At 33.3% G+C, this 20,113-nt stretch overlaps 2 protein-coding genes across 5 annotated transcripts in view; both read right to left on the reverse strand.

The window, feature by feature from the left end:
• Window positions 1-1,329: 1,329 nt before the first annotated feature.
• Window positions 1,330-2,527, reverse strand: LOC149079942 (general transcription factor II-I repeat domain-containing protein 2-like). Its single transcript, XM_089238567.1, has 2 exons — window positions 2,453-2,527; window positions 1,330-2,199 (listed from the first exon to the last, which is right to left on the reverse strand). Exons 1-2 carry the CDS (start codon window positions 2,525-2,527, stop codon window positions 1,330-1,332), a joined length of 945 nt encoding a protein of 314 aa, XP_089094693.1.
• A 4,781-nt stretch (window positions 2,528-7,308) lies between these two features.
• The window catches only part of LOC149079943 (protein TANC1-like), a 97,912-nt gene continuing 85,107 nt past the window's right edge, over window positions 7,309-20,113 (reverse strand). For all 4 annotated transcript variants that reach the window (XM_089238838.1, XM_089238836.1, XM_089238840.1 and 1 more), the window contains 7 exons: window positions 19,027-19,202; window positions 17,354-17,486; window positions 15,344-15,435; window positions 13,575-13,724; window positions 12,196-12,296; window positions 8,745-8,912; window positions 7,309-7,555 (listed from right to left, as the gene is read on the reverse strand). In XM_089238838.1, the coding sequence (XP_089094964.1) occupies window positions 7,411-7,555; window positions 8,745-8,912; window positions 12,196-12,296; window positions 13,575-13,724; window positions 15,344-15,435; window positions 17,354-17,486; window positions 19,027-19,202 (965 nt within the window). In that variant the 3' untranslated portion in view covers window positions 7,309-7,410. The remainder of the gene's footprint in view (window positions 7,556-8,744; window positions 8,913-12,195; window positions 12,297-13,574; window positions 13,725-15,343; window positions 15,436-17,353; window positions 17,487-19,026; window positions 19,203-20,113) is intronic.

Below are 20,113 nucleotides of genomic sequence, written 5' to 3' on the forward strand. Positions count from 1 at the left end.
TTCAAATTGAATTTTTTGAGCACAACAGTTCATTAATGTTTACAGACATAAGCCGTATAATTAATTATAAAAACCTAAGTTACATGGAAATTACAGTAAAAGTATGTTATAACAAGTATGGCTTATAGCGACAATCTAATAACAAATATTAATTTTGAATGATTTAAAAAAACATTTCAAATTATAGTGTCAAAAAATGCCTTTTTTGCTATATTAATACATTTGTGTTACTTGAAAATGCTTTTGGTAGTTGGTAAATCTAAATTTTTCTCAGAGATTTCTTGTGCCTCCAATCAATCTCAGTGTATCCCCCCCCCCCTTTCCAAAGGTTCATCCTACTTACGCTCAGATACGACAAATTAAAATGCGACGCCTACTACATATTTTATGATTCCATTGTGTAGCATTTTCGTTTTAAAAAATTAAATTGAATTGGGGTAAGACAATTATTTTTAGGTATTTTTTATATTTTATGAAACAGAATGAAAATGGATGATTTTTGTTTATACATGTATATGTTGAATTAATTACGTACCAAATACAAAAATAGTCTTTGGTTACTTACATTACGAATGCAAGTGGATGTAATTCCTAAATTAATGCGAAACTTGACATTGTTTTTGCTTGACTAAAGCTTCAATGTTCGGTAAAATTAGTGTTGTTGCTATTCGTAAAGTATCCTCCAAATGCCGATCAGTGAGACGTGTTCTAGTTTTTGATTTTGTATTCTTCATTTGACTAAACAACTGTTCACATATGTAAGTGCTGCCAAATATAGAAGACATGAACAATGCATGTTTGCGTATTCCTGGATATTTTTCTTCGGACACATACTTAGAATAAAAATCAATTAATGAAGGAATTTCAAAAAACTTGCATTTAACTGTAGAGTCACATTGCAAATCTGCAAATTCTAATTGTAGCTCTGGTGGAACACTTTCGATATCGACCGAGAATGGTGAGGAAAACATTTTCATAGAAATTTCGTTCTCGTGGAAGTCGGAAAATCTGCTTCTGAATTCCATTCTCAGATTTGAAATGCACTGTACATAATCGTCCGGTTTCCAAGTTGTAGATCTATTTACCAACTCCAACAATTTTGGGAAATGTATGCAGTTTTTGTTTTGCAATTGATGTTCCCAAAGGACTAATTTAGTTTCAAACGCTTTCACGTTGTCATAAAGATTATGGATAAGTAGATCTTTTCCCAATAAGCGGTAGTTTAGATCATTCAGATGACCAGTGATATTGACAAGAAATGCGAAGTCTCTCACCCACTTTTTATCTTGAAACTCCCCAATAAGTTTTCCTTTGGATTTCATGAATTCATCAATTTCCTCCCTTTCCCCGGCTCAACCAGCGTACTTCTGTATAATAAATAACGTCGCCATGCTCAGCTTCCAAATCCTCTAAGAAATTTTGAAACTGTCTATGGTTAAGTCCTTTGGATCGAATGAAGTTAACCGCATTCACTACAACAGACATTACATGCTCAAAGTTGGAGAAAAACTTTTTGCACAAGTTTTCCTGGTGAATGATGCAGTGGAAAGCCATCATCTTCGTATTCCCACATTTTTCGGCAACTGATTTTATCAATGTGATTACCCCTGTCTTCTCACCGGTCATAGAGGGAGCACCATCTGTAGTTATGGCAGATATGTTGCCTAAGTCCAACTCACATTTGGCCAATGTTTCTGCAAAACTTGAATATAAGTCGAAACTTCGTGTGGTATCTTTAAGTGCAATGATACTAGCTAACTCCTCAACAATTTTGAAGTTTTTGTCAATACCACGAATGAAAATAGCTGCTTGTGCGGTATCTGTTGCATCCGTCGATTCATCCATAGCTACTGAATAAAACAAAAATTCCTTGCATTTGGATTTCAAGGTCTTGAATACATCTGCTGACAGATCCTCCACACGTCTTGTTACTGTCACACCAGACAAACTGATGTTCGAAACAGCTTGAGCCTGTGATGGGCAAAGCACATCAACTGCAGACTGAAGACATTCTTTAACGAATTCTCCATCAACGAAGGGCTTCCCACGTTTCACAATTTTTTCTGATATTATATAACTAACGCGAACACAATTTTCAGACTGTTGATTTCTTCCAAAGAATAATGATTGCTGACAGTTCAGCTTCGATTTCAATTCATTGACTTTTTCACTTCGAAAATGTCCCTCCAATCCTTTGCACTATGCTTGGTATCGTAATGTCTCTTAATATTATATTCTTTCATCGTGGCTACGCTTTCATTGCAAATTAGACGAACTGCTTTAGCCTTGTGTTTGACGAAAAAGTAAAGGGATGACCACTTTTCTTGAAAAAATTTCACTTTTTCTTCAACTTTCTTTTTTTTGCTGTCACGGTTCGCCATCATGCACTCATTTAAAGACTAAAAGGCTTCTGATCAAAGGCTTCAAAGACCAAAAACAGAAGTAAACTAACTGTACCAATATTGTACAAATCCTCTTTTTCCAACCAATCAAGATGCATACATCCATCTGCTCCTTTCGGAACCATGCACCTGAGAAATACGATACCATGGAAATTCCGTTCATTTCTGCTTTCTCCCACTCAAGGAGGATGGGATGTACTCGAAGTTATTTATGGTGAAAAGTGTACGGTGGCCTTAGCACCGTACACTTTTACTACTTTACTACTTTTACACTTAAGAAGCTAAATACTGTACACTGATCAGCCTGTCTTTGTTATAAGTCTATATGAAGCTGGGTGACTTTTTTTTTGTCGAAATCTTCGTTTTACCTAATTTTTCAACGATATTTCGTCAATCAATCGAAATGTTTCGGCGGGCCACCAAAATAGTGACGGTGGGCCACGGGTTGAAGACCCCTAATCTAATAGATTAGTTATTGAGTATAACACTGATGTTAGTTATCTAGGGTTAAAAGTTGTACTAATACATTAAGTAGTAATTTAATGAAAAAATATTCTCTTGGAATGATTAGACAATATTATTTTCCTATAAGAACTAATATCGATTGAAGATGCACATGAAATTTCTTCAAATACCATTTCAGAAATTATTTATACAGTGCATAGCTAGCACCTCACCCCAAATTAGTGGCAAACCATTGACCTAGAGGCATACTTCACATTAGAAAAAGTATTTAAATAACATGTAGAACTCAGATATGATATTCATATTGTGAGTGGTTCTATAGTTATTTAAAATAAAATCAACTCTTTATATGGACACCACCTGCTCAAAAGCATGGGCGGAGATACAGGGGGGGGACACATTGGTCCCCCAGCGTCACAGGTGGAGTCGACTGATCTAATGTATATATGAGCTGACATCATCGTGCCCCCCCCCCCAGACTTCCAAGTCAATCTCCGCCTATGCTCAAAAGCTCAATCAGGAAGTTGTCTTGTCTCTAATGAGAAAAAAAAAAAAAAAAAAAGTCAAGTTTCTATGTGCGATATTCCTATGACACTTGAATTCAAAAATCTGAGAAAAGTTGGGGGAAAAACAGCATAAACTAATGGAAAACGCTTTTTATCCTCATCTATGCTGTTTTTTCCCAACTTTTCTCCATTTTTGGAATTAGAATATTTCAGTGAATATGCACTTAGAAACGTATAATTTTTTTGGCATCAAGAGACAGTAACAACTTTCTAATTGGGTTTTTGAGTATGGGGTGTCCGTGTAAAAAGTTTTTTTTATTTTAATAACTATACAACCCCTTGCGATATGAATGATGTATCTGAGTTCTACACGTCATTTGGATAATTTTTCTAATTGGAAGTATGCATCTAGGATCAAAGGTTTGCCTGTAGTTTGTGGTGTGAGGTGTCAGCTATGCACCTTGTGTATACGTAGCCGGTCAATTCGTTGCACTCAACTTGTCGCGCTCAACTCTCGCGCCTCAATTTGTCGCGGTACAAATTCGTCGCAGTATCAATTCGTCGCGGTACAAATTTGTCGCAGCTCCAATTCGTCGCGATACAAATTTGTCGCAGTGTCAATTCGTCGCGACACAAATTTGTCGCATTGTCAATTCGTCGCGGTACAAATTTGTCGCATTGTCAATTCGTCGCGGTACAAATTTGTCGCAGCTCCAGTTCGTAGCTGTTTGCCGCCGCGTCAATTCATCGTGACGTCAATTTATGTATTACAACGCAGAATCAATTCGTCGAGCCGTCGATTCTTCACTGTACATGTTCCACGCGAGCTTGTATGTAGGTTTTTGTCTGACACGTGAAATAAAAACATGAACAAAAGTGTACACGCAGTTAACTGAAAATAATTATTTTTTGTCAATGCGGGAAGGCTATCGAAATTAAAATTAAAATATCAATTACATTTAAAAATTTAACTGCATATAAAAGTTTAATTATATTTGAAAATTCAGTTATAAAAATTTGAAATGTTAAATAATTGATTTTTGCTGTGATAAAAAATCATGTGGAAAAATTTCGGTTTGTATGATATTCCCCAAATTACAGTGAGCCTATCTTTAACGGTAAATTTCTATCTGTCCCATGGGCTCGAGAGTTCCCCCCCCCTCCGAGAGTCACCAACATTTACCATTAGAGTACTTCCATAAGAACCTGTAATATTTAATTAATAATTCAATTAAATTAATATTTCATTTTCACCGTATAAGCCACGTTTCCCGCTTTTGTTGGGATTTCTATTTCTCACAGCGAAGGCAGTGGAGCGCAGATCAAGGGTAGAAATGTACAGTGCTTGTGAATGACGATTCGATGAAGTTTTCATATTGCCCACAGGATGAGCACCGACAAAGGCAATGTAATCACCAATAAGAAAGATGACTATGGGTCAGTCGCATAGATGCAATCCATTAATCTTATGTTTATAATCAGTCGCATATCTTTGGCTGGCTTGTTTGAATATTTTCACAGTTTTCATTAGCGTCTAAGCTTTTGGTACAAGGTTGGTGTGCTTGGTCTACATATTTCTGTTGGCAAAAACATCGAATATTGCAAAACCGAACGTGGAATTGATATATTGGTTTGCTTGTGTGTTTAAAAGTTTTTCCCCCATAATTCATGTTCCGAAATTAGAAAAACTTTTAATGCAATTGAATGAATTAGCCTATTATTAATTTTCTTTATTTGAGTTTTTTGTTGTATCATAAAATAGAGATACAGATTATACGGATGACAAAAAATAATGTAGTACTTTTTAAATTAAATTGTTTGAATTCAATTTAAATTGCAATAAATTGAAATCTTCTCCTACGTATCGTTAAAAAAAAGAAAAAAATTATGATAGTTTAAAATAGCAATCACTAGTTATTCTGTTAATCAGGCTTTTTATTGCGATATTCACGTTAGATAAGTGTTTAAATAAAATGTAACTCAAAAGCACTGAAAATAAAGGTTTAGATATTATGGAGTGTTTATATGTACGATACGAATTGTTTTTAAAATTAAAATTATCCTAATAAATGTAGGCTATAATCAGAGGCGGATTTATAGTTTTCCCACCTGTGGGCTATTCAAACCTTGCCTCCCTTCTTCCTTTCTAATTCATGTTCTTGATCACCAATTACTTAATTTTGGTTACGCCCTTTCACTTGAACTTGTCATCATGGGATAAAGCCCGCATACTCCTCCCCACCCAGGAAATATACCACTGAATATAATCTTACATGGTCTGTTAATGTTAATTCACTTGTATTGTAAGAAGAAATTTTTACTTATTGTTGACTGGAGCCGTATGAGTGCCATGTACATGAAGTTACATACAATGGGCTAATTAAAAGTCTGATTTCATTCTTTTTACTCGAGAGTTGTTACTTTAGAGTTGAAAAAAAAAATCAAAAATCGATTGACACTTGCAGTGGTGTCAGAGACAGAGATGCTGTTGGTGCCCAGGGTACTTTATGGAATGGGTATGAGCACCCAGAGAAATGATTCAGAAATCAAAATTTCCTACTTCAAGATCAAGACAAGAACCCACAAGTTCCAAAACTTCCGGCATTCTTGGCCAGTCAAAGGTACCGACATGAAGGAAACATTGAGGAGGGGAGGGGCTGAAAATAGCCATTCATTCCGTTTATAAGGGACTCAAACCTGTACTCAGAAGGCGAAATGGTGCATTACATTGTATATTCATGAGTTATTGGAGTGGGGGGGGGGGGTGGCGGCCCAAATGGCACCAGCCCCCAGTTTCTGGCTCCTATGGTAGGAGTGTTTGAATATTATTTCGGTGTGATAATACAAAGTGATTTGAAGTGTATATTGCATTGCAAAAAATAATTTGAAAATAAGACTTTTCGCAGTTACTTTTATGTTACACATAAAACTTACATACATTGTCGTAAAAAAACTCCTTAAAGATATAGTCTCCGCATGGATACATTTAATATTGAATTACGGAAATAGTGCAGGGAGGGCCACATTGATCGCAATTTATTATCTCGATGTGTACCCCCAACGCCCCTCGCTGCAAGAAATGGAAATCCCTACAGAAAGCGGGAAGCGCGACCTATACGATGGAAATTAAATTTTAAAAATTTATTGGATCACAATTTATTATTTGGGTGAGCTCCCCAACGCCCCTCACTGCGAGAAATGGAAATCCCGACAGAAATGCGGCTTATATGGTGAAAATTAAATTTTAAAAATATAGTGGGCCCCAATTTATTATCTTGGTGTACGTTCCAATGTCCCTCGATGACTTCAATGAATACTTTCCTTTATTTGTTAAAAATTAAAACAGAGATGGGAAGGGAGAACATTTCCAATAAATGAGAAAAAAAAATTATTTCCATTTTTTACGCCTAAAGCAACTACTCTATTTATAAGATCACAACAAACATATGAATTTTAAAGCAATTCAAATTTGTCGTGACGGATTGACGATACAGCGACGAAATGAGTCTGCGAAAAATTTGTACCGCGTCAAAATGAGCCTGCGACAAATTTGTACCACGACGAAATGAGCTTGCGACAAATTGGTACCGCGACGAAATGAGCCTGCGACAAATTTGTACCGCGACGAAATGAGCCTGCGACAAATTTGTACCGCGACAAATTGGTACCGCGACGAAATGAGCCTGCGACAAATTTGTACCGCGACGAGTTTGTAGCACGACGAATTGACGCTGCGACAAATTGAATGGGACGAATTGTCCCGCGACAAGTTGAGCGCGACAAATTGACCTAGACCCATACTATGATTTAATTACTTTCTCAGATCTTTTTTTTGCCTAAAAGTTATAATTGATTCATATTTGCGTAGCCAATTGTATAATTTTCTGTGATCATCAGAATTCAAATTTTTCCATGCAAGGAGGTGCAAAAATAAATAAGTTTGTAAATAAATTTTATTGCACATATTTCTCTGAACACAAATATCACACTTCAATAATATTCAAGCTTTTATACAATTCATTTTACATGGCATTAGATCAATGAACAGGCAAAGCAAGCTCATTTCCGGGGCAGAATGAAAGCTTTTTTTCAGCTGTCGTAAGGCTTATATTCCTTTGTCTGTCGATTAATGTTCTGCAGCTGGGTGGATTATGAATGACAGCAACTTCTGTGATTTCTTTCCTGCAAAAAATATACAAAATTACTGCATTGGTATCTTTGCGGTTTTGACTGTAAAAAGCACATTATATTATAGACTATTGATATCACAAAGGTGTTGATGATAAATTGTAAAAACAAAGCAAATCTTTCGTGTCATTATTTTTTCTGATTGGTTATTAAGTTTTTTCACATCTTGATGTTGATGGATGGAAAAATTTTATAATTCTGCACAAACAAGCATATTTTTTTGAGGAAAACTGGTAAGAAAAATCACAGAAGCCTAGATAGAGTTTTTTTTCTTTGAGTTAAATGACACACTTCAAGTTCTAATTTTAATGTGTTGCTTTAAAATAATAGTTTAGGCAAATGTAATTTCCGTCACTTAAGCATTTATTTTATTCAACTTTGAATAAAATCCAGTAAAGTCTAGATTATTCAAGTTTTTTGTTATGAGTAGGCGGCTTGGGAGGGGGGGGGGATTTACATTAGCTCAGATAATCAAAGCTCTACTGTAGCTCACAGACAGGGTTGGCATGGTATTTGCTGCTGATGGTTTTTACTGTCTTGGGGTAAAAACATTTTTCCCGCGGTTTTTACTGCCTTCAAGGAAAAAAAATTCTTTACTTTTTCCTTAAAAAATGTATAATTGTGATACAATGTTGTGCAAGAATACAGAACACTAAAATTATTATATTCTTACTAGCATGCATATTAAGTTATCTCATTTGATCTTCTTATAAATTTTTTCTTGCCATAAAGCAGGGCTTGACAAATCCTAGGTGCCAGGTTGTCATGGTGACTAAAAAATCTGCATTGGCACCTAAAACTTTCTTTATGTAATTTTTCAATTGAAGTCTGAGCAACACAAAATTTTCTGATTTCATGACAACGTGCCTTTTAACAAAGGAAGTGGGATATATACATGTAAAAGTAAAAAAAACAAATAAAAAAAGACACTAAGGTATTAGGACTCCTGAGCATAAATAGTCACATAAATCAATTTTTTTTTAGCATTCTGCGATGGCCCTGTTAGCCATGACATGAAAATGCTGTTCTTGATCATTTCCAAGATAACTACATAAGAGATGAAATTATTTGATAAATAATAAACTTTACAGACCATTCAGAACCCCAGTCTATGATCATAAATCCATTTTATTTCTAAAGAAATAAAACCGAAGTGTCATCATTGACACATGAAAAATTTTACCTCTGAAAACTTTGAACATTATCTATGTCAAATCCATCTAATGGGCAAACAACCTTAGAACTCGTCAGTATATCAGCTCGGAGGCTTTGCAGAACTTGTATGATATGAGGATCTGACTGTGCTTCATGCAATGCTAATGTTACATCTTCAAGAGCTTCTTGGTAGAGACTGTGATATGACAAAACAAACATTTATTTTAAGCATAGCAATTATAAATAAATTATAGTTAATTATAATTATGTAGTGTGTTTGATAATTGTCAGACACTACATCATGCCCCTTACTTCTAAAGTGACACAACTGAAACTAGTGTTCATCTAGAGGAGAGATTTCAACATTACTAGGATTATTATCAGAGGGGACCAAAATGATTTTTTTCCCATCACCCCTCTCCCACTGTAAAACTCCATAGTTCTATAAAAAGTGTTTTTGAAGTAATTTTTTTTTCAAATACAAAGGCCACAACAGACAAAATGCCCAACAAGGTAGTTGAAAAAAGATGCCATTAAAAATATGGATGTTGAATGCATAGCTAAATTATCAAAAATACAGCTATCTAATAAGAGTAATAAAAAACCAATAATTATAAAATATAAATATACTAGAAATGGATTACCTTTTGGGTTTGATAATACGATTAAATAATCGACGTTTGGGTTTACCCAAAATCCAAAACGAACACTGCTATGCGCGTTTCAGAACTATATGAAGTTCCTTCATCAGTAGCAGAAACAAAATAAGAAAAAAGAAAATATTGGAAAAAAAAAAAACGAAATTTTTTTTTTTTTACTCTTGTCTACAACAGCGAGTAACTCCCGCTATAAGGAGTTTTTTTCAATATTTTCTTTTTTCTTCTTTGTTTCTGCTACTGATGAAGGAACTTCATATAGTTCTGAAACGCGTATAGCCGTGTTCGTTTTGAATTTTGGGTAAACCCAAACATCGATTATTTAATCGTATTATAAATATACTGCCCATAAAAAGTTATGGTTGTCTCATCTAAATATGGATAGCTTCTCTATTTATTCCGATATGTTTATCGTATTTCTTTTTAAATATGTCAAATGAGTTAAAATTCACGACCCCCAGAGGTAAGCTATTCCATTTATTCACAACCCTATTAGCAAAAAACTTCCTGCAACACCACAACCTAGTTTTGTCCCTTACTAATCTATATTGGTCTCCCCTTGTTGAAGCAGTTGATTGATGATGTATTAATAATTCATGGTCCATTTTTTGTGTGTCCCCCACCCGTTGAAAATTTTAAACACTAAAATCCCATATCCCAGACATGCGCTCTTCCAATGTAAACATTTTCAAAAAATCAAGTTTCTCATCATTGCTTAAGTCCTGTGTGCCATCAAGAGCATGCTTGGCTCTTCTCTGCACCCCCTTGACCAAGTCAATGTCTCTCTGTAAGTATGGTCTCCAAAACCTGATCCAGGACGTATTCCAATCCAGGACGAACAAAGCCCTGGAAAATTGGATCACTTTAGAACACAAAAAGACCGTTTGAGAATAAAACCAAGCATTCTATTTCATTTTTTGACCTCCCCCCCCCCCGAACAATGTTAGGAAAACCTAAGCCACTCATCAATAAGAATACCCAGATCGATGATCCTAGTTGCATCGGGAATCATTTAATTTTTATCTTTAAAATTTGCTGCCATGACATTTTCCCCCTCTGCACTCAGTCTAATTCCAGCATTGGGTTGCAAAACTCAAATGCAGCAAAGGACCAGTCACTTTAGATGTATATCAGATGCATGACATATTTTGTAAACCAAAACACAAAATAAACAAAAAATAAAGTCTGAAATAGGCTGCCTCAGGCCTTTATTTAAACAGATATAAACATCATTTAAATTAACGATTTTAATATTTAGAATGTAACAATTTTAGAAATTGTAAGTTCAATCACATTACAAGCCTTATGCCAGATAAAACACTTCCCAGGGCCAAATTCTGCCAGTGGTCCACCCCTGGTGAATTGTGACCTTTTAACCTTCTGCGGTTCAGTGTATATTTAAATATACGTGGTTAAAACTCATTATACCCCAACTTTACCAATTATACAATATTTACATTTTACTACACCCTGTGTAAAATGAATTTCACTTAATCTGCCAAATGAAAGGTCTGGTAGATGACCCCAAGTGAAGCATAAAACACCATTGCAACCCTGTCCTATGGTGAATAGAAGAAAAATATGTCAAATCTAAAAAACCAAAATTTTTGTGAAGTTCCTGAAAGACCTGCATGCAAACTAAGCACTTATTTGGAAAAAGCAAAAAAAATCCTATATGGTGACACCCTATCTTTATCAGAGCATCCGGATTTAATGGCAAGCTACAAGCGCTGAAAGATTGGTGAAGTGAAAAATCAAATTTTTGCGAAAATGCACAACTGCCAATTCTGCAAACACCCTTCTAGCCACAAACCAGTCAGATCTTTCAAAAACTTTTTCATTCCACCAGCTTTCAAAAAAGTCTACGTTAAACCATATCAGTATTCTAGTTTAGGAGGAATTTAGCGTTATGTTTATGATGCATCAAAGAAATCTGTGTTTGTTAAAGTAGACATAAAGTAGAATTTGGTGACAATTTGATTTTAAACTTTGCCAATATCTCGGTGCTTGTTGCTTGCCATTAAATCATAATGGAAATGATGACAATTTTATTGTCCTGTTAAATGAGATTGTCACCAAAATTTGTAACCATCAAATTCCGAATGTTCATCAAATGTCTACTTTGATGTATGCTGATTTCAATGATGTATTGAAGAATCAGAAAGCGGTCAGAATGACTGCACAGTAGTTCTAGTGTTAAAGTATATAGCATAAGGTGTAAAATGGCATGTACACAAGATTTCAACTGTATTATATTTTTAAAATTAGCATAGGCATTAAATCAACAAATATGATGTATCAGCTTGGTATAGAAAAAAATTGTGATCACACTGCCAGTCAGCAATACAGTGTTCAAAGTGATGTTCCATGTTGTTTATGAACTCGGTAGGAAATGAAAGTCATAGCTCTTACTAGAAATGTAAGGTAAAAATATTCTCCTGAATGGTAAAATTCAGAGAATTATTGAGAATATTGTGTTATATATATAATTTTTTCCCTGTCAAATGATGAAAAAGTTACAAATTTTGTTTATATTAGGAAATGTAATTCATGTTTCATGAATACACCTTACAACGTAATAATCACCTTACAATGACAGTTTTCAATTATAAAACATTCCCTGGACTGCTAAGAAATTTTGGTTGATTAAAGGTTTTGTTGTAAAGATTTTTGAAACCTAAAAATTGAAAGATAAAAATCTTTTTTTTGTCATATGTTCTCTTATCATGTTTCAGGCGTATTTCCCAGTTGGTAAACTAAAATGCCTTTCCATGTCTTCTGTGCAAACTGTTGTAGAATATAATAATTTAGAATTAGACTTACCCAGCCTCATGTTTGGCCTTAGCTCTTACATATAAGGCTTCATAAGATTTTGGTTTTATTTTCAAAGCTTCATCAGCAGCAATAATAGATGACTCATATTCCTAATAAAAAATTCCAGATAAACTTCAATGAATTAATATTTCATGAAAACTTGTGGTTTTTACTTCACTTCCACATATTGCATAACTAATATCTGCTAGTCTTTGATTCTTTAACCACACCTTTTGACATGATTGCCTTTTAAGCACAGGGAAATGGAAATGGTTTTATACAGCTGTGCAAAAGTATAAAAACTAACAATATTGGCTTTTCAAATTAAAACAGCTGACAGTTGGATTACAAATCTAACTATATTAAATACTTCTAGGAGTATTTCTTAATCATTATGGATCAGAATAATATTTTTGGTTTCTAAAAAAAAATTTGTGGGGGAAAAAATCAAAATATCTAAATATGAAAATTTAAATAAATGAGGTCAGCTATGTTGAGTACATGATAGCATCAGTTGAGACTAGAATGACAGAAATTTCAAACTACCTAGAACGATGATAGCTGTCATTTTGACCGCAATAGGAAAAATTAGACAAAATATTTTTCTTTACCAAAACTTTTTAAAACTGCTTATATTAATTTTCTCTGACATATTTTTATGATCAGCCCAAGTCTGTGCGCTATTTTTTTTTTTTTTTTTTTTTTTTTTGGAATTTTGGACAAAAGGGCTTGTTATGACAGACTAATTCTGTTTTGTTCTTTTAAAAAGAGGTTTGACTATTATTTTTTGAGCTGTTGTAATTCGTGGTTTCATTTTCACATGACAGTCCACTGATAAAGTATGAAGTATAATTTACGTGAGAAATTCACAAAGAGATTGCATTGTGGAATGAAAAAACCGCGAATAGCTGTCAAATCCTGAGCAATATAAAATACATAAGTAAGACAGCTTTTTGATGTCAATCGCATTGTGCACTAAATGATGCCATTTTGATGAAAACATCAGTCAGACCCATTATTAGAGTAATAAAATTTCGTAATTTCAAGCAGGAATTTCTTCTGTCCACAATTTCAATATTGTATAGTATTCAAGATCTAGATTTTCTCTGTTTACTAACTGTAGAATTATTTTTTGCTCAGTCATGATATGTGGTAAAATAATGTCTCCCCGCATCACCCAACTAAAAACATTATTTTGTTTACTTTTATCCAAATAAACACAAAGAAATATTTAAAAAATTCATTAGAATCCATTAAAATCTTGATATCCATATAAAGTTATTGAATACGCTGTGGCTTCCAATTAGCTGCAATAGCTAAAAATGAACTTTTAAAGTTGTATAAAACATTGCTTTATTACAGAAAATTACAATACCAATTTTTCTTACCTTCATTTTTCTGTCACATCTTGACAATCCCAACTGGAGGTAATACCTTAGTTGATCAAACTTTATCTTCCTTTCTCTTTGAATATCTTCTGATGGGAACTTTTTTAAAGCATACTGAAATCGTTGACTTGCTTCATGTAATTTATCTTTCTACATTTATACAACAGAAAATATAAAAAAATTGACTTATTCACTGATAACATCCACAAAAATTAATGCAAATATATTTTGAGCGTGGATTTGGATCAAATGTATTTTGATGAAACAATGTGTAGATTTCAGTTTTTATTTTAACAATATTTACAGTGGAAACAAATAACTTTTTGGGTGATGGAAAATAGAAGATCAACAGCATAGATATACCCAAAATATGTGGTAAAAACAACAGCCAGATGTGTTTCAGAACTATGTGAAGTTACTTCCTCAGTAGCAAGGAAAACATGAAAAAGATACAACCCCCCAAAATATAATATCATCTACCGGTAATTGTGCTCACTTCTGGAGAAACAAAGTCTGAATGGCTAACTGGGGGAGGGGAGAGAAAAACGCTGTTCACACATTCCAAAACAGGTCTGGCTGTTATTGCCTAATTTTGGCTATATCTACATTAATTATTAATAGAAGATCATCAATGTACAAAGTATTTCTGTTAGGAGCAAAATATATGAATTAATTTATATTGAATATATTAGCATTTTTCATGTTTGAAATGACACAATTACATACAGAATGATTCCATAATTTCCTTTGCCGCATTTTACTGGCAAACCATTGATTCTAGAGGCATACTTCCAGTTAGAAAAAGTATCCAAATAATGTGTAGAACTCGGATACATCATTCATCTTACAAGTGGTTGTGTAGTTATTAAAATAAAAAAATTAACTGCTTATAAGGACGCCCTGTCCTCAAAAACCCAATTAAAAAGTTGTTGTCCTGTCTCTTCTGAGGCCAACAAAAAATTCCATGTTTGTAAGTCCAATATTTGCAAAGATATTCAAATTTAAAAAAAAATTGAAGGAAAGTTGGAAAAGAGAACAGCATAAACTAACCAACAATGCTTCTTCCCTGATTTATGATTTTCTTTCCCAACTTTCCTCTGATTTTGAATTCAAATATCTCTGCAAATATTGCACTTGGGAATGTGGATTTATTTTGTTGGCCTCAGGAGAGACAGGGTAACAACTTTATAATTGGGTTTTTGAGGACACGGCGTCCTTATAAGCAGTTAATTTTTTTATTTTATTTATTTATTTGCAATTTTTGTTCCTCTTGATGTCTACTAACAACCCTCTGAGTTTGTTGGTCCATTAACAAAACACCCTGCATACAGGACTGCAACTGGGGGGGGGGGGAATAGGTGGGTCTGGTGCCCCGGGTGCATGAAGGCAATACCTCCCAGCATCAATGACAGTGCTGGCTGGTCTAATGTATATACATATATCAATTGACAGCATCATCATACCCCCCAGCTTTTCATGTCTATCTCTGCCTTTGCCCGGGAACAAAAATTGCAATGGAACATGATGTTGCAAACCATGTTGAGAGGGTGTCACGAAAAACTCATGTTTGACCAGAGGGGGTGTAAATTTAACTCTAACCTCTCCTTCACCATTACAAGGACAGCACCAAAATGTGAGCTTACCCCAGTTGATCAAGCATCCAGTTGTAGTCCGGCATATATACATTTGGAGACACAGCCAATGACTTGAAAATTACTATTTTTTGCCTTAACTATTAAATTTATGTGTATCAGAAAAGTTCCAAATACCTTGTATAGCACTACTCCATCACTTAACAGTTTATGAAGGAAAACCAGAAGCATGCTAGGCTGACCTTCAGCTTCACACCAAATCTTAGAGCCTATAACGTAAAAAAATCTATACATTGTAACTAGGAAAAAAGTGAATAAATAATGTGTTAGGTTTTACATGCATAAAGAATGTCTGAAAAGAAAAGATGTATTTGAAGCTTAACATGATGGATTAAACAGTCAGATAGTGCAACTTGAAACTTATTTCTTTTCTCTATCAATCTATTAGTTGTGCTCTATTTGATCATAGCAATGCATCGCACACAGTTTTCAACTTCATCAGAGTTGCTGATTTTTGTAATTCTAGTTTAATAGTTTCATTTTACTTACTGTTAGATCACATTATGCGTTTGCTATATTTTATTATACAGTAGGCTGCCACTAATCCAGCACATATCAGACCAGGGTTATGCCAGATTGCTGGAAGGCAGTTGAAAAAAGAATAATAACTAATGAAGTAGAACCTGTATGAAATGAAATATCAAGTGACTGAAATGATATTCTGTTTTAGACAGGTTTCTGTTTTATAAAGGTGCACATCAAAGCATGCAAATCTATGACACTATCTTTTTATTCAGTGTCTGTCTTAGACAGGCTATTTTCTGTAATATAAACTTCTGTGCAGGGGCCAATTTACACATGAGCAATTAAGCCATTTGTCCAGGCCTCCAAAATGTATTCATTGACTAATCAAATATCTTTGACCTTGGTTGCTGGGGGGGGGGGGGTTCAATAATTTTTGCTTTGCCCAGGGCCCCTCGTGTCAAAATCAGGCTCTGGACAGACATGTTTTCCACACACATATGGAGCTAGCATGAAAATGTATATCTGGATGGGCTGGATTAGCACATGACTGAATTGTAGAGAGTATACTGTATTTAAATACAGAATCTATAATTGAGATACAGTAATTTTTATACACTTAATTTTTTTCAACATCGTACCATACCATAACCTAATGCTTGGCACAGCATGACTTAACAGGTTTTGAGCAAAAAAAAAGTAAAAACATCAAATCAATCTTCAAGTTAAATAAAATTAACCTTGTTAATAACCTTGATGATGATTATAAATTCATACTGAGGTTGTATTGGCTTAGCTTCATTCGCAAAGCTAAAAATGGCATGTCATTATTAAAAATTTCATCAGTGGAAAAATATCAGAATCGGGTGGGGAGCTGGGGAAGATGCATGACATAATTACAGGTGCATCACATAATTATAAATGCATCACATGAATGATATCTTAATGAAAATTTTAGTATATTTAGTTAAAAACTACCTTGATTAAATCAATTAGCCACTGCTAAACACTAATATGTGGTGCAGCATAAGTTATTCAACAATTGAAATATGTGAATTTGTATTGCTAGGAGCTTTTAATTTTGCTTTGTGTTTTTATTTTTATTTAATGGCTTTCATGAATTCATGAAGCAGCTATTGTTTTCATGTATTTTTTTTATTGACAGTTTATTGTTATCAGGTTTATATATCAACATCTTTAAAATTACTCTTTTTTTCCCTAGCAATCCATTTTTTTTCTACAAGCAGAACATTTGAGCTTAAATGTTTATATTGCAGACGGAATATCAGTTATATACCTCAACTAGCTTGAAGATAATATATATAGCATCTAGCTTAAATTAGAAATGTTTCCAACACTTGATGAATAATTTTTTTCTGACATGGGGTATACTTTCACTTGTGAAAAGAGAGGATGGCATATGGCTATCACACAATAGTTCCCACCCAGAGCAGTTGGTGCACTAACCTCTTGGTGAGATAAATAGAAGGAAAGTGACTATATAAACTGTAGGCCTTGGTCTTATTAGCTCTAGTGTGCATAAAAATGATTTGATTATTCCGCATGTGGGGCTATACTATAAAAGAAATTCCTGCAAACTTAATGAATGGTACATAAAATAGAGGGAAGAAAAATATTTAAAAAAAATTATTTAATTTGTTATACCTATTTTAACACCATGGTGGAGTAGTTTTGATACAACAGTAAGGTTTCCAAACTTTATAGCCTCATCCAAGGGCGAATTTCCTGCATAATCTTTATGTTCCATATTGGCTTCTTGTTTTAGCAGGAGATCCACCTGAAAAATAACTTTAATTTAAAATATTTATAAAAATTTAAATCTGAGTTAAAACTTCTGTTTAGGTTTTAATAAGCAAAGAATTTTATTTTGCTATTAAATTTATAGTTTGGATTGTAAAATACCACAATTTATTTGGAAATTCTACAGCCTTCCAAACAATTAGTTTATTCATGATTACACAATTAATTTATTCATGATTACACAATTAATTTATTCATGATTACACAATTAATTTATTCATGATTACACAATTAATTTATTCATGATTACACAATTAATTTATTCATGATTACACAATTAATTTATTCATGATTACACAATTAATTTATTCATGATTACACAATTAATTTATTCATTGTATTCTCAGTTTCATTACTTAGCATCTATAATATCAATTCTGACTTCACAATGAGTGAATAAATAAGTGGAATTAGAGATTAGATTTCTGAGAAGGCATTTTGCAACCCATATTATCAAGAATTATAATTCTTTTTGGTTATTCTTCTCCTTATAGATGACAAAAATCATGCTCATATTGAACTGAGAGACTAATGGCATGACAAATAGCCAATCTAATAATATTGTCAAAATTGCCCAATCACAAGTGAGCTTTGAGACCAATTGCAAAAGAGCATTGTTAGTCAAATTGACGTAACACATGAATATGGCCTCCATCCTTTGCATCACTACTGAAGATGTTTGGTATTAGCAAGTCGAACATTGAGTGGAAACTCTAATCCACAGTGACTTTATAGCCCAAAAACTAATATATTTATAAATGATGTCTGCCATAGCGTTTTACAAGTGATATTGTTGTTCTTTTGATGTCAAGTTCAAAGGTGTATTCATGGTTAAGCCACCTGGAGGCCCCAAAATCTCGCCCTTTCTTCCATTCTGATTTTGTATTCTTGACTACCAATTACTAAAATTTTCCACCCCTCCAAATATGCTCCTCATGAGCTACAGCTCACTTAGCCCCCTGTAAAAGTGCTTCTGGGCAAGTTTGTAAAGGCTCGAAAATCTCTGTTTAGGAATTGCACACAAATGGAATGCATTTTTCTTACTGTTTTTTATTTAGATTATTTTAATATATCCTATATTATTTGCCAATGTTTTATCACTTTTTATCCAGCCACTTTCATTTTTTATTATTATTTTCAGTTTATTTTTTTATTTAATTACATACTTTTTTTTTGTTACATTAAAACTAAAATATTTGAGGATTGAATTCAAAATTTTTTAAAAAACTATTCTTATTTGAGTCTAATCACTCACTGTGATTAATGAGCGATACTTCTCATCCTCTTGGATGAAATCATTTTGAATCCTGAAATTTCTAAAACTTACGAAATTTTAAATACTGCACGTTACTTGAAAACATTTTGTTATTGAGAAAGCATGCCTTTGTTTTTTTGGAGCATAGTTTTTTGCAATTTATAGTGGGAATAATAAACTACGAATAAAGTCTGCAGTATGTCATCAAGATTTATCATTGAATTATTCTTTTATAGCTTGAATGAAAAATATTTTGACATACTAATTTTCCATTGTTATGCTTCACGGCATGAGAAAGTGGTGTTTTTCCTTTCGTGTCTGAACATTCAATATCAGAATTTTTATCTAGCAAGTATTGCGCTGCTTCAATTTTGTTATCAATGCACGCCCAAGAAAGTGCAGTTCTACCTTCAAAATCTTTAACACTAACTGAAACACCTAAAACAAACATCAAAAATAAAAAAATGCAAATTAAAATCCAAAATAAAATCAAATAAAATACAGTAAAATCCAACCAAAAAAATTCAAAATTCACTTGCATGGGTGAAGTAATTTAGAGTCATAATGTGTGTGAGTTCAAACCGTTCTTGATTCTTGAAGCATATTCACGCATGCTTATTTATGTATGACCATACATAGGTCACTCTTAAAGTTGTAGAATAAAATAAAACAAACTAATAGCTGGTACACATTTTTTTTGGTTACCTACATCTTCCCCATGTGGGCAGTCAAAATAATGAGTAAAATTATGTATCTAAAAATTCAAATGATAATTTTGGAACTCAACTATAGATTTATTTATGTACAATTCCCTGGAAAAAATATTTAACAGCAAAACATGAAAAGTGAATTGAGACAAAGAATCGTTTGCTATGAACTTGAAAGTCAAGCAAAATGGAATGAAATTGATGCATAAAAATCCTTGAATATTTGTAAACAATATCACAAAAAAGAAAAACCTACTGAACAAACAATCACTTGGTTTATTTAACAATAACATGAACAGAATAAATTTTTCATTCTGGTAAAGAAGTTTATAATTTGAAACCTCTGAAACCTTTATAAAATGATGCCCTCTATAACAATAATCCCCTATATTAACAGTATTTCTGTCCAGTCCACCACAATTCTTGAAGTGTTAATATATTCTTTCTATAATGATAAATCCTGTATAAAAATACTTTTTCCCATCCCATGAGATTTGTTATATTGAATTTTCAGTGTATTTAAAAAAAGTAATTATGAAATAAATTTTAAAAAAGCATCAGATTAAGTCTATTTGGAAGACATTGAATCTCTGTGGCATCTTCTTTTAACCCTTTTCATGGAGTAGTGAAATATCTTTTATT

This window comes from Pholcus phalangioides, unplaced genomic scaffold, assembly GCF_987345545.1.
Source record: "Pholcus phalangioides strain wild (caught in Gottingen) unplaced genomic scaffold, Ppha-v1.0 ptg000011l_1, whole genome shotgun sequence".
NCBI classification, from domain to species: Eukaryota; Metazoa; Arthropoda; class Arachnida; order Araneae; family Pholcidae; genus Pholcus; species Pholcus phalangioides.

Bases quoted from the DNA above. Each gene is read 5' to 3' on its own strand.
- LOC149079942 (XM_089238567.1), bottom strand. From the start codon at position 2,527: ATGGTTCCGAAAGGAGCAGATGGATGTATGCATCTTGATTGGTTGGAA. The intron at 2,200-2,452 runs GTTAGTTTACTT...TACCAAGCATAG, and splicing joins ATTTGTACAATATTGGTACA to TGCAAAGGATTGGAGGGACA.